Here is a 16471-nt window from a genome sequence, read left to right as displayed (position 1 = left end):
TTTTTTTTTTTTTTTTATTTTTTTTTTTTTTTTTTTTTTTTTGAGGATTTATACCTTGATAAAGTTATTATTTATATTAAATCCACATACGCTTAATTATAATATGATGTTTTTTTTTGTTTTTTTTATTTTATTTTATATTATTTATTCTTTTTTTTGCTTTTTGTATTAAAAATAAAATTTTATACGTTTCTTCTTTTTCATTCCTAAATATATGTATATATATATATATGTGTTTAATTTTTTAATACATTTTTTTCGTGAGATAAATCTTTAATATTTTCCCACGTGAACGTATCTCCTTCTCTTCCAAAATGTCCATAAGCAGATGTTTTTGAAAAAACCGGTTCTGTTAATTTTAATTCTTGAATAATAAAACCTGGTCTAAGATCAAAATTTCTCAAAATGATTTGTTCTAAATCATAATCTGTATAGCCTGTGCTTACGGTACCATAAGAATTAACATTAAGTGATATGGGGTTAGCAATACCTATGGAATAAGAAGCTTGTACTAAGACACGTCTACAAAATTTGTTAGCAACTAGAGATTTGGCTATAAAACGTAAATAATAAGCAGCTGAACGATCGACTTTGGATGCATCTTTTCCTGAAAAGGCACCACCACCATGAGCTCCCCATCCTCCATAGGTATCACAAATAATTTTTCTTCCAGTTAAACCTGCATCTGCTGCTGGTCCTCCAAGAACAAATTTTCCAGATGGGTTCAAATAATATAAGGTTTCATTATCTAGTAATTTTTCTGGAATAACATATTTGATAACATTTTCCATCAAATCGGCTTTTAATTGTTCATATTTTATATCTTCAGCATGTTGAGTTGAAATAAGAACAGTATGAACACGTAAAGGTTCCAAATGTCCACCACAACTACCCTTATTTTTATATTCTATAGTTATTTGTGTTTTACCATCAGGTCCTAAATAAGGTAAGATACCTAATTTCCTAACTTCAGTTAACCTCTTACCTAATAAGGTAGCATAATGATGTGTTAAAGGCATATAATTCTCAGTTTCATCAGTAGCATAACCAAACATAATTCCTTGATCTCCTGCTCCTATTAATTCTGGTGACCTATTTTCATGTACACATTGAGCTATATCAGGAGATTGTTCATCTATAGATACTTTTATCTTTGCCGTTTTGTAATCTAAACCTTTACTTTCATCATCATAGCCAATGTGTTTTAATACGTCTCGTGTAACCTTGTCATAATTTACCTTAGCCTTTGTAGTTATTTCTCCAAATATAAAAATATAATTCTTTTTAGCACATACTTCACATGCAACCTTGCTATATGGATCCTCACGTAAACAACTATCTAAAATAGCATCAGATATCTGGTCACATATTTTATCTGGGTGTCCTTCATTCACTGATTCAGATGTGAATAAAAAGTTTCCTCTTTTAATTTTCAGCTGACTCATTTTTTTTTTTTTTTTTTCACGGTATGCTAAAAATCTGTTGTACTTTTAGATAATCAGGAAAAATAAAATAAAAAAATAATTTTTATAAGGTACAAAAATAAAAATAATTAATATATATGAAAGAAATGAAAAAAAGAGAAAAAACGTAAATTATGTATGTAAATATATATTATATATATCACAATAAAATACTTAACAACATAATTAAAAAAATATCCACATAAATATATATAATATATTCACAAACTTTCATATATTTTAAAAAATTTTAAATATATATATATATAATATCTGAAACAAATTATTAATAAATAAATGAAATATATATATATATATATATATATATATATATATATATATATATATTATATAATATAATAAAAGGAAAAAAAAAATTAAAACCCTTTAAGAATTAAATTTTATGTAATTATAAAATTTAATTAAACAATTAAAACTAATATCCTTTTTTGTTTAAAAAAATAAAACATATATATAAATATATATATATATATATATGTGTATATATTTTATTATTTTTGCTACTTTTTTTTTTTTTTTTTTTTTTCCATAAACACATTAAATATATATATAATAATATAATTTCCTTTTTTTTTTTTAATATATTAATAATATTATAATCATAGCTTTATGTATATATAATATTATATATTATTTTATATAAAACAATAATTGAAAAAAAATAATTTAAAATGAAAAATTGTATATCCTATTATATTTTATTTACTTTTTTGGTGTATTTTAACTGATAATTTTATATTAAATTTTAAAAAAATTTTTTTTTTTTTTTTTTAAATATATATAAATATATGAAATATATTTTTTAATTTATTATGATATATAATATTATATTTATATATATATTTTTATATATTGTATACAGCAGGAAGATGAAAAAAAATAATTAAAAATCAAAAAATATTGTATCACATGCTATTTTATTTATTTTTTCGTGTATCTTAAATAATATGTTTGTTAAAAAGTTTCTTTCAATATCTTTTTCAAATATATATATAAAAAATATAAAATATATTTTTTTAATTTACTATTATATATATTTAACATATATAATATAATATGACTTTTTTTTTTTTTTTTACTATTAATAAATATCTCTCATGCAGTTTTTAATAAAAATTATTTACTTCATATGAACTTATATTTATTTTTATATGTGGTGATATAAAAATATATTTATTTATATAATATTATATATATATATATGAATTATTAAAAACGTATTTGTTTCATTATATATTAATAAAGGAATAATAATATATTTTAATTATATAACATATAATATTATATTAAAATACAAATGAGACTATAAATTCTTATGGAAATAAATAATATTATAAAATATATTTATATTATATATTTATTATATTTCTTAAAGTATAAACAAATATTAATATGATTCTTTGGTACATATTTCTTTTTACGCATATATATATAATATATAAATTTTTTAAAATACATAATAATTTATATTTTTGTAATATATATTATATATATATTTATATTATATAATATAATTTATGTTTATATTTTCTTTTTTAATTAACATATTTACTACGTTTATTATTTTTTATTTATTTATATTGCAAAATGCGAATTTTATTACTATTTTTTTTTTTCTATGCATAATGGAAAAAACTAGAGGTTCAAAAAAAAGAAGGTGGTTCACTATGGGGTTTATTTATATAAATAATATAGTTTTATTTTATATATTTTATAATTAATCTTTTCTTATTATATCATAAAATTCGGGGGGAAAAAAAAACAAAATAAAAAAATGTGTTTTATAATAATTAATATAATTATATATAATAATATATTTTATATTGAACGTACAAAAGGCCGAAAACAGTTTATTTTTCTGTCATATTTTTAAAATAGGAGAAAATAAAAAAGTTTTTTTATATGACTTTTTTTCTTTTTTATAATAATAGATGGGAAATATAAATGGGTTATATTATAAATATATATATATATATATATATATATATATATATATATGTATATATATTTATTTATTTATTTATTTATTTTAAATTTAAAAAAAGAATAAGGGAAATTAATAAATGTAAGTAAATTAATATATGTATTTATATACATATAATTTATGTGTGATATTCTGTACCTTGTAAATATACTCGTTATAAAACATTATCCATTATTTTATTTATTTATTTATTATTTTTTTTTTTTATTTGAATATATAAATAAATATAAAAATATGTTAAAATAGGAAAAATTAAAAATTATGTGAATTTTTTTTTTTTTTTTAAAGAGACAAATAAATGGATTATATATATATATATATATATATATATTATATATAATTGCAATGTATTTTTTAATTTATATAGTTCTCTTTGAAATTTTACAAATATAAATATATTTAATGTGATAATACAAAATGTGATTCTTTAAAAAGCATCGTTTTTTTATAAAAAAAAGAAAATATACATAAATATATATATATATATATATATATATGTTATTTATCCGTACATATATTAATTATTAAAATATATGTCCATATTCCTTGATATATGATGGAGTTATATGAAAATAAAATTTATGAATGTTTTATTCCTATACGTATATTTATGAATAAATCGTAAGAACCTTTTTAATTCACAAGATACACGAGATAAAATAAAATAATAAAAAATATATATATATATATATATATATATATTTTTAAATATATTTATTTATATATGTGTTGTTTCATTTTTTTTTTAATTTCGGTCAAGTTATTTTTTCAATGTGTTAGTAAAAAAATAAAAAAATAAAACAAATAGCATCATGTTATATGTTGTTAAATTTTTATTTATACGATAATATGACACACAATACAAAAATGTAATATATATATAAATCAATAAAACATATATAATATATATATATATATATATATATATAACTATGTCCATGTTTAATTGCTTTTGTATTTTCAGTTGTCCTTATTTTGTTCCATTTCTTCAAATAATTCTTCACAAAGAGAAAGATTTGGATATTTAAATTTCTCACTTTTATAATCTTCATTATTCTTAATAGATTTTTTTATAAATTCAAGTACGTGAAAATCAAAGGCATTTAATAATTCATCAGTTATTTCCAAATCATATTCTACATTTAATGAACTCATATTTTTTTTCCATAAAAAGGGTAAGAAATTACTATACGATATATTATCCTTTGAAGCAATACTTCCAACGTATGCATTGCTCAATGGCCTCTTGTTCCTACAAATTTTTATCATCTAAAGGAAAAAAAAAAAAAAAATATATATATATATATATATATATATATATGGATGTTAATAAATGTATAATATATATTTTAATATATATATTACCTGTCCCGAAAAAATGTGAGAATTCTCAACCCAGTTTGTGTATCTCTCTTTTACTTCATCGGGAACTCCTTCAAACTATTAAATAAATAAATATAAACATACACACATATATTTATATATATATATATATATATATATATATATATATATATTTTATATTAACATGTAATAAAAATAAAAAAGAAAATCCATTGTAAAAAAAAAAAGATGATCAATACATTTACATTTCAATGTTCATAAATTTTTTTTTTTTATTTCATACCTTATCATTTGGCTGCTCCTCATTAATGTCATTATTAGCCATATGGTTTTGTACACTATTCAAAAGGCTTGAAAAATTAATATTTGGCATAGGGGGTTGTGATATGTCACTTTGATTTTCAATAATATTTACATGATCATATTGATTATTTATAATATTATTTACTATATTTAAGCTTGCATTAATAGGTGTATTTTGTCTTTCTTCATAACTATTAATATTATTATCATTATTATTATCATCATCATCATCGTCGGGTTCTACTACATAACCTTTGTTATTTTGTCCTTTTTGTAATTGTCTTTCTTTTTCTTCATCAGATTTGTCATATATATCATCTATATTACTATCATAATAAATGAAATTATCATTTACAAAATCATCATTTACATTTCCTTTCTCTTCACCATTCGTATCATTTTTATTATCATTAATTATTTCTTTATTTTGACTAGACATTTTATTATCTTCATTTTGTATATGATCTGCATCATTACCTGTACTTTCGTTTAATTTATTTGATGCATTTTCATTAAGCAGATTATTCTTTTTTTCTTGTTTTTCTTGATGACTACTTGTTGCATCACTAAAACTATCGCTCGGACTTTTACTTTTATAAGAAGTAGTATCTTTAAATAAATTATTTTCATTTGAAATTTTTTTTTTATAATGATTTTTTTTTTTTTTGTCTTTATCATCATTTGTTTTTTTATGGCTTTTATGCGATAAATGTTTTCCTCCTTGTTTATCTAACTGCACAAAAGGGTTATTATTATTAATATAATCATTATTATTATCATTATTATTATTATATTCATTGTTATGATCATTTTCATTGATGTTATCATGCATACTTTGTTTACCTCGTGTTTTATATCTTTCCATATAATTATCATGATTTGATAATTTGTGAGCTCTACTACTTCTATAATTATCTTCTTTTCCATTCATATGATAATTATTTCCTCCTTCTTTGTGACTTACTGAATAATCTCTTCTAAGGATCATATTTTTATTATCAGAAACATACGGTAAAAAGTTTTTATAATAATCTTCAAATTCTTGTTGTAAGTTGGTACGGTTCGCACTATTTCTCATATCATATGGTAGAGGATAATAATTATTGCGATTCACATTATTATTAACATTATTTGTACTACCATACATATCAGCATTTATATTCATATTACTAGTACTATTATGATATGTGCTATTTCTAAAAAATCGATTAGGATAATAATAATAATTATTATTATTATTATTATTAATAGGTTGATTCATACCATGCATATTATTATTTCTATATATAGGATCATTATTATAACTATAAAAATTAGTATTCATATTATTATGCATACGATTATTATTGTTATTAGAAAAATACAAATTTCTTATTTGTCTCAAGAATTCATGATTTATAGATCCTGGATATCTATTATATGAATTCGTAAAATTTTGATAATAGAAATTATCATAAAAAACATAAAAAAAATTTGATAATCTAGAAAATACAACGGATGCTAATGATAAAATTAAACTAATTCTCGAAAAAGATGCCATGGTTATATCATTATTAAGTATATTTGCATGATTAAATTGTATTATAATACTATTAATTATATTATTAATATGCACAAATAAATAGAAAAATACATATATAGAATTAGAATTATAATAAGAATGTATATATGATGATAAATCTGGTCTTCTATATCCTGTTTCTTCTTCTAATAATAATAATAACTGTTCTATAACTCTCCAAGGAATATTTATTTCAACATTGTTATATTCAGAATCATTAATATCATTTAAACATTTCATATGACTTCTTCTTATAGCACTATTTCTTCTATTATTACTAGTCATTTGTATAGATCTCATATTTGCAGACACTGAGTTTTCTGATGATAAATATTCTCCATCTTCTATATTTTCATCATTAAAAACAATTCTTGAATTTCTTCTTAATGAATCGTTTCTAATCAATTGATTATTTCTTTCTATATCATTAAATGGTACAATATTAGCATAATTATTTTTTGAAAAATAGCTATCCTCTATACCTCCAGAATAACATTCATTCGAATTTTTTATTAAATTCGACATGTCCACAATATTTTTTGATGTAGCTATATTTGGATTATATATATTATTACTATTATTAAGATCAACTGTATTGTTATTGTATATATTTTTCATATATTGTTCTCTATATTTTTTATTTTTCATATTATCTTTGATATTATCTTTTTTTTTGTTTTCATTTTTCTCTTTGCTTTTTTTTTCATCTTTTTTCTTTTTTTTCATCTCTTTACTTTTTAAATAACACTCTAATTTAATATCTTTCCCATTATCACATATTTCGCTGACGTCATCTCTTTGATAAATATGTTTACTTTTCTTCTTTTTATTCCTTTCATTCTTCAAGTCTTTTATTATTGTAGGAGCTCCTATGAATGGATACGTATATTTGCTGAAATTATTACTATGAACGAATTTATGTGGTGCTTGATATGGACCTACCATATTCATATTATTTACATGATTCATTGGGTTCATATTATACATATATGGATAATGAAAATTTGGATCTAACAAGTTATCATATTCATTTCTGAATCTATCATCTCTTCTAATTCTTTCAACATAAGCATCTTCATTAGGAGATATGCTACTATTGGAATCATAATATTTTTTCTTTTTATGTTTATTTGTGATTTTTGTTTTGTTTTTTTTTTTCAGATCATTATATTTTTTATTTTGTTCATTTTCTACATCTTCTTCCTCATCTTCATCCTCATCTTCTTCATCATCATCTTCACCTTCCTCTTCATTATTACTAGTATACAAAGCTGAATATGAACTATTTGATTTTTTCCCATCTGAACTACTTCCAGAATTATTCGAATTGTATTCATGTTTTGCACGTATTTCATTTTTTTGATATATTTTTTTATCATTAATCTTATTTTTTCTTTTTTGTTTTTTTTCTAAATCTTCTTTTTCATCATAATTTTCTAATTTTTTCTCATCACTTTTATATTTTTTTTCATCACTCTCATATTTTGTATCATCTCTCTCATATTTGTTTCTATGGATGTCAACAGAGTTCTTATTATGGAAATTATCTTTGTGTTTATCATCTTGTTCTTCATCATAAATTTTTGTATCGTTTTTGTTATCTTTATAATAATCTCGTTGATTGGTAGATTTTTCTTCTTCTATAATTTCTTCTTCTTTTACATTTCTTTGTTTATTATCTTTCTTTCCGTTTGGAATAAAATTGGATGTACTATTACTACTTCCACGACTGTCTTTGTTTAGTGATGTTTCTGTATTTTTTTTATGTTGGTTCTTTTCTTCTTCATTAATATTATTATGGCCACTATTATTATGATTATTATTATTATTATAAGCACTATTATTATTATTATTAGTTGTTGTATTATTTTTTTCTCCGGTGTTTTCCCTTCTCTGATTAGCATTCATATTCATATCTGTCATATTCTGGTTCATCATATTAGTAAATATATTTTCATGTGCATTTGCTGCACTAGTAGCTGCAGCAGCTGCTGCTCCATAAATAAAATTTGGGTTTATATTAACTTGACTCATTATATCGTTTAATAATGAGCATATATTATTTTGTCCCATCAAATCATTTTCCATATTATCATTTCTTGATAATCTCATATGCGTAAAATAAAATGGTATAGATGAACTGTTTGGTATATTATTATTACTTGCTTGGTTTCCACTATTTGACTGATTCATATTAGGTATAAAATTAAAATTTAATGGTTCATTCACATGTTCATAAGTCCTATTATTGCTCATATTATCATTAACATGTTCTGCATTATTATTACTATTATTATTATTATTGTTTGTATTATTATCCTTTTTTCTAACAACTAAATGTATTATATGATCATTCTGTATATTATAATCATATAATTTTTTTTCATTTAATAAACATTGTCCTTGATATATTAATCTTATATCGTTTATATTAACATTTCTCTTTTCAGCAATTATACTTTTTAATTCTTCTATATTCATATCATCTTTTACATTTAGTTCATATTCTTCATTGTTTATGCTTTTTATTTTTATCTTTATTGTATTCCTTTCTTCGGCCATTGTTTATATTATTCTTATAGGAGGTATGTAATAATGTTATATATATATATATAAATAAATATATATGAAAATATAATCTAATTTTTCTAATTAATCTTATATATATATATATATATATATATATATTTATTTATTTATTTATATTTATTTATTTATTTATATTTATTTATATTTATTTATTTATTTACTTATATATATTACAATATATTATTTATATTTACTTCTTTATTTATCAATTTAATGTTACATATAAAAAGCTGTTATAGTTCTCAACAAATTTTCATTAAATAATTCAATTATAAATTAAAAAAAAAAAAAAAAAATTGTAAAAAATATAAGCATACATATATAAATATATAACAATAATATTATTATTTCTATATATATATTATTACATAATAATAAAATAATACATATATTCTCTTAAATATTTTCATATCATATATTTTACTATATTATTTTTTTTTTTTTTTCTTGATATTTTTTTATGAATACATATTTTATATTTCAAGAAAATACAAATGTTTATTTTTTTTATTTTTTATCTATATATAAAAATAAATGAGGAAAAAAAAAAACATTTCAGTTTTTTTAAATTAAAAAAGAAGTACATAAGAAATAATGTAAATAAAATAAATGAAATATATTATTATATATAATATATATTATATATTATATATATAATAATAGTTTTTTTTTTTTTTTTAATGTATTTGTTAATATCTTATAAATATAATAATTATTTTATAATATATATTTTTAATATACAATATATATATGTATTAAACATATAAAATATATTTTATTTTTAAGGATGTACTCAATTGTTTATATACTTATGAATAGAAGAATATTGTCAATAATATTTTTATTTTTAAATATACATATATATCATAATTTGTATATATAATATATATAATATATATATATATATATTTTACTTATTTATATATATTATATATATATTATAATATAATATATTATATATATATTTTTATATATTTTTTAATTTATGTTAGAATAAAAAACATATAAGTCATGCTGCTCTTTTCTTATATAAAAATATTATATATTTATATAATATTATAAAAACAATTTTTATGATATATTGTTAAAAAAAAAAAAAAAATGTAAAAATATTTTATATTATTTTTATTTTAGAAAATATATTTTTTGAATTCACATGAATACATCAATATAAAATATGTAAATATTATATATATTATATATATATATATATATAATATTTATATTTCACCGTTTAAAAAAATAGAAGTGTGGTTAAATATTTGAAGAAGTTTATTTATTATATAAGTTATTTATTTTATATGACATTCATAGGGTTCCATTTTTATTGTTCTATATATAAAATATTGTACTTATTTTTATTACATCAAAATGCTTAAATAATGTTATATATATATATATATATATGTTCTGTCACATATAAAATAAGCAATATAAAACGAATAGTATTGAAACAAATATTTTTATTTTTAAAAAACACATTGTTATATTACATCTCATAAAAAAAAAAAAATAAAAAATAATGAAGCGTTTTTTTTTTTTTTTTTTTTTTTTGTAAATCTAAAGAAATTCCTTGATTTAAAAAATATTTTAACTATAACGTATTTTATCATATATACATATATATATATATACATATATACATATATACAATATTACATATATGTGTGCGTATTGTCGTATGTTATTTTATAAAGTGTATGAGTATCCATATCATTTTATAAGTATATTTAATGTGATAAGAAAATATAGTACTATTTGTTTAAGAATAAAATTAAGTTTATATATATTTTATTGTAATTAGGATAATAATAAAACGAAAAAGATAAAAAAATATATATATGATAACATGTAATTTATTTATTGTGAAAATAAAAATATAAATGTCTATATATATATATAAATGAGAAGGTATAAAAAATATATATATATATATATATATATATATATATATATATGTTTATTTATTTATCTTATTTTTTTAATTTTGACACTTTTGGACAAAGTATTTATTACATTAAAAAAAAAAAAAATTATAATAATAATAAAAGTGACAATAATAATAATTATTATTATATGTATGTATTAGTAATCTTCCTAAGATTAATATTAATTATAATCAGTACGATTAAAAGTGGTATATATTTCCTTGTATATATAATATATATTGTATAAACATTGACATATATATATATATATATATATATATGTGGATATTTTATTTTTTGGTTTCATTTTACTTTGCTTAAGAAGGAATCCATGATTTCAATTTGAAAGTATTCATCACGCTTACCTTTTAAATAATCCATATAACACGGATTAAATGAATAAGATATTTTATATGAATAAATGTATCCATTTTCTTCTCCTATTAATATAACTTCATTGAATTTATTTACACAAAGTTTTCTTAATTTCCTTTTTTTTGTTATAATTTCACAAATTATTTCTTTATTTATGTCTATGCTTAAATCATATATGTGCAATTTGCCGGTTCCATTGGAGCTTATAACAAAAAAGCAGGTGGATAAAGAAGGAGACCACTTAACATCATATACGCACTAAAATGAAATAAAATGAAATAAAATGAAATAAAATAAAATTAAATAAAATAAAATAAAATGATATAAAAATAAATAAAATAAAATAATACATAAAATTATTTAGTACACACATATATATATATATGTATATTATATATATATATTTATTTATTTTGTACCTCCTTGATATCAAATATTATTAAGGATGTTTTCCTGCTTTGAGCCCATATTCTTATTGTCCAGTCATAAGAAGAAGATATAAAAATGTCCCTTTTAAATTTGTTATAAGATAAAGAATTTATCGACATAGTATGCTCATTATATATATTTAAGTAATGATCTGAATATGTACTTGAGTATAGATATATTTTTCCTTTATTAGTTCCTATAAGGAATAAATTGATTTTAAAAGGATTAAAATCTATACATGTAATAGATTGTGTATGTATTATATTCAACGTATTATTATAATCGTCAATATCTTTTTCTAGAGTTAATAATTTTTCTCCCACTGTAAATTTATGATTATATTTCCACTGATATATATATCCATCATATGAGACAGAATAAAATATTTTTATTTGAGGGTGAAATATAATTTGTGAAATAATATCTCTATTATATAATTCTTTAAAATTACTTTCAAAAATTAAAGATTCTTTTTTATTTTTTTTTAAATCATATATACATATATTTCCATTAGACAAACCAACAATTATTATAGATGTATTTATAGTAGACCATTCAATAGAATGTATATGAAAATTTGTCTTAAGAAAATGTTCAGGATTTTTTGTATTTTTAAATGTAAAACAACATAATATTCCCATATTTATTTTAAAATCATTATTTTTAAAAGATATAGCAAATAAATCCTCATACAATGGATGGAATTTTATATCTGTTACAACTAATTGATATGTATTTAATGAAAAAATCCATAATTTTGTTAAAATATTTTTATTATTTTTATTTTTATAGCATAAATATATTTCTTCTTCATTATTTTTATTATATATTCTATCCATTAATTTTAATGTTTTTAAAAAATTCTTTTTATATAATATTTTTTTATCATTCTTTTTTATATTATTATCATGATATATAAAATTTAATTGTTTATGTTTTTGTTCATTAATATCTTTATAATTTATAAAATATAATTCATGTTTTCCACTTATAGATTCTTTTTTTATTCTTTTTTTTTTATCCCCTTTTCTCATTTGTTTTGTTTTTCTAGTCTCATTATTTTTATTTAATTTATCTAAATGGTTTTTATTTTTCTTTAATTTTTCATCAAGGTATGAACAGTCTTTATATTCCTCTTCTTTATTATATTCTTCAATCATATTACTATCATAATTATCCTTTTCATTTTTTATACTGCTTTTATTTATTTCTACATTTTTATCATTATCATAAATATTACCATCATTATAATCATCATTATCATTATTATCGTCATTATCATAATCTTCATAATTATTATCATCATAATAATTATAATCATCGCTACCATCTTCATAGTTCTCCTTATTATTCTCAAACTCATCATTATCACTAAACATATATGTTTTGTTACTACATGAGGATTCAGAAGAAAATAAAATACCCCCTATCTTGTCATCATCTGAGCACTCTCCTGAATATGAGCTTGATGCATGATCAGAAAGTAAGCCCATGCTTAAAGAATTATTCTTTTTGCTTTTATCATCATTGTCTTTCTTATCATTATTATATTTTTCCTTGTCCTAAAAAAGAATATATACACACATATATAAATATAAATATAAATATATATATATATATTCAATTATATATTTTTTCTTTTTATTTCTTACATTTCCGTCTGTTCCATTTGAAATTTTTTGAAATTCATGCAGATATGCATCGTATATTATTGACTGTGAAACTAAAGAAAAAAAATATAAAAAAATTAAATCCCAAGAATGGAATATATACATACATACATATATATATATATATATATATATATATATATATATATTTTATTATCCCAACCTGTGTCACATATTTCGTTTATTTCTTGTGGTTCAGTTTTAGTACATTCATCTCTTTAAAAAAAAAAAAAAAAAAGTAAAGAATATTATATTATATTATATTATATTATATTATATTATATTATATTATATTATATTATATTATATTATATTATATTATATTATGTTATATTTATTGTTTCCCCTTTTTTGAAATATGGAGAAGAAAAAAAAATTATATTTTTTTGTACTTAAATGATCTTGGCACTGTTTGGGAATATCTATCAATATAATCAAAACAATTTTTAGGCTTATGATAAATATAATCTAGAAAATTAAATGAATATATATATATATATATATATATATAGATATATATGTATGTATTAATGTGATATATTTTCAAGGTATCTAATTAACCGTTATCTTTTAGAAGAGTAAAAGCATTTGCTTTTTCTATTTTTTTTTTTATTAATTCGATTTGTTTCTTTCCTTCGTCACTGTCTTTCCTTACCAAACAGCTACATTATAAACAGGTACATATATATTATTTTTTTGTATATGTGTAAATATATACATATATATATATATATATATATATATATATATATATATATATATATATATGATTTATTTTATTATTTTTTTTTTTTTTCTAACGATTTTATATCTAGATGAAAAACGGTGTGGTCAATATTTTCTATTGTCACAAATTGTTCATTTGAGAAAGAATATTCTACAAGGTTGGTAAATGCCCTTGGATTCTTTGGAAATAAAAATCGACTGAACGTCTCGTTTTTCTACATAAAGGGAAGTATTATATATATATATATATATATACAAAAATAAATATATACATAAATATTTTTATATTTATCTTTTACTACATTATTTTTTATGGATGCTTTCCTTTTGTCGTTTTCTGCATCTTCCGTTGATGTAACTTTTATATCCCCTGTAGTGCCTTGAACTTTTTTTTTTTTCTTTTTATCTAAATTGGATTTCATTTTTTTTTTTTTCTCTAATAAGTTAATTTTATTTATATTTTAATTTATAACTTATTTATTTATTTATTTATTATTATTTTGTTTTTCTTAAATGCATACTTGTAATAAAGTTACAATATTTACATTAATATAAAAGTGTATACACATAATGAGGACATATGATGTATGTATCTCTTTTTCACTAATAAAAATATAATATATATATATATATATATATATATATATATATAATGTATATATGTTTATATCGTCCGCATTTTTTAGGAGCACATATATATATATAATATTATTACATTTTATTATATAGAATTTCATTGAAGTAATAAGGAAAAAAAGACAGACACATATCAATATTTTTAATTTAAAAACTTAATTTTTTAGTGTTATATTTTTTTTATTTAATTATTTATAAGCAATTAAATATATTATTAATTTTTAAATGATAATACAAATTAAAAAAAGGAAAAAGAAAAAAGAGGAATATATTTTTTGTATATATTATATATATTTATGATTATAAGTAAACATCTCAAAAGTGAGAGTTAGATGCTATTTTAAAAATATATAATATATATATATATATATAATGTCACATTTAAAAAAAAATATAAAAGTTTATAAAAAAGTTAAAAATTTAAAAAGGTAATTTTGTATAATGAACAAAACAAATTGGGTAGGAATAAACATATATAAATATATTCATTAAAAAAAAAAAAAAAATATTAATTGTCCACATATATATATATATGTGGAGTATATTTTCCACATCTTTAGTTACACATAATCATTGAATCTACAAATTTGCTCCTGTTTTTATACTTCTGTAATACCTTTTCTGAATTTCTAACTATATGTTCGTATGTTTGTTTTTCCATATCAATAAAATCAAAAATGTTAAAATGAATTTTTTCAATTTCTTCAATTTGTGGAAATTCATTTTCTTGTTCTTTCGTAGATTCCTGTACTTTTTTATCTGCTTTTTCTTTTTTACTTTTTTTTGCTGGTTGTGTTTTTTTCTTCTCTTTTTCGGTTTTATTAGTTTTTTTTGATTGTATTAAATCGGGGAATAATTCTTCTTCTTTTTTAGGAGTTTGTTTATTTTTTAAAGCTTCTTTTTGTTGTAGTTGTTTAATTGCTGAGGGTACAAATAATTTTTTGGGAGTTACATTTTTATTTTCTATATCTTTATTTTCAATTTTTTTTGTATCATTTTCACCTACTACTTTTGGCTTTGTGACTACTGATTCTTTTTTCTTTGGCTGTTCTTTTTTTTTCTCTTTTTTCTTTTCTTTCTTATCATTATCTTTTTTATTATTTGCACTCCAAACATTTACATTCTTACGTTCATCTAACAATTTTTTTGTTTTATATTCTTGCATATTAATTAACTTGATTTTAACACAATCATTATTTAACGATGAAACATCATTATTTCCGCCTACCTCATTTTCTGAGGAATTATTCCCATCATCCTTGATGTTCTTCTTGGATATTAATAGGCTGCTGAGGTTAAGCATTTTGCTTTTATATACTCTCTAAATTAATATGTATATATGTATATATATTTCGCCTATATTGTATATATATGTATATGTTATAAATACAAATAAAATATGTTTTATATATATATATATATATATATATATTTTTTTTTTT

General features: G+C 19.0%; 4 protein-coding genes across 4 annotated transcripts; all 4 read right to left on the bottom strand.

Annotated features, from left to right (window-relative positions):
* Positions 1-236: 236 nt before the first annotated feature.
* Positions 237-1445, bottom strand: PRSY57_0920200 (S-adenosylmethionine synthetase; the record flags this gene model as incomplete). The annotated part of the gene is made up of 1 exon (XM_012907441.2): positions 237-1445. One exon carries the CDS (start codon positions 1443-1445, stop codon positions 237-239), a length of 1209 nt encoding a protein of 402 aa, XP_012762895.1.
* A 2983-nt stretch (positions 1446-4428) lies between these two features.
* Positions 4429-9238, bottom strand: PRSY57_0920100 (ubiquitin-like protein, putative; the record flags this gene model as incomplete). Its single annotated transcript, XM_012907440.2, has 3 exons — positions 4429-4737; positions 4834-4908; positions 5096-9238. The coding sequence occupies 3 exons, from the start codon at positions 9236-9238 to the stop codon at positions 4429-4431; spliced, it is 4527 nt and encodes a 1508-aa protein (XP_012762894.2).
* Positions 9239-11496: 2258 nt separating this feature from the next.
* PRSY57_0920000 (dynein intermediate chain 2, ciliary) lies at positions 11497-14815 on the bottom strand (the record flags this gene model as incomplete). Its single annotated transcript, XM_020114797.1, has 8 exons — positions 11497-11826; positions 11988-13559; positions 13650-13720; positions 13831-13883; positions 14060-14135; positions 14229-14329; positions 14469-14608; positions 14696-14815. The coding sequence occupies 8 exons, from the start codon at positions 14813-14815 to the stop codon at positions 11497-11499; spliced, it is 2463 nt and encodes an 820-aa protein (XP_019970497.1).
* A 770-nt stretch (positions 14816-15585) lies between these two features.
* Positions 15586-16332, bottom strand: PRSY57_0919900 (hypothetical protein; the record flags this gene model as incomplete). Its single annotated transcript, XM_012907438.1, has 1 exon — positions 15586-16332. One exon carries the CDS (start codon positions 16330-16332, stop codon positions 15586-15588), a length of 747 nt encoding a protein of 248 aa, XP_012762892.1.
* Positions 16333-16471: the final 139 nt, after the last annotated feature.

This window comes from Plasmodium reichenowi, chromosome 9 (genome assembly GCF_001601855.1).
Source record: "Plasmodium reichenowi strain SY57 chromosome 9, whole genome shotgun sequence".
In the NCBI taxonomy this organism is placed as follows: domain Eukaryota; phylum Apicomplexa; class Aconoidasida; order Haemosporida; family Plasmodiidae; genus Plasmodium; species Plasmodium reichenowi.
Note: the sequence above shows the minus strand (reverse complement) of the source record. Positions and strands in the feature narration are given on the sequence as shown.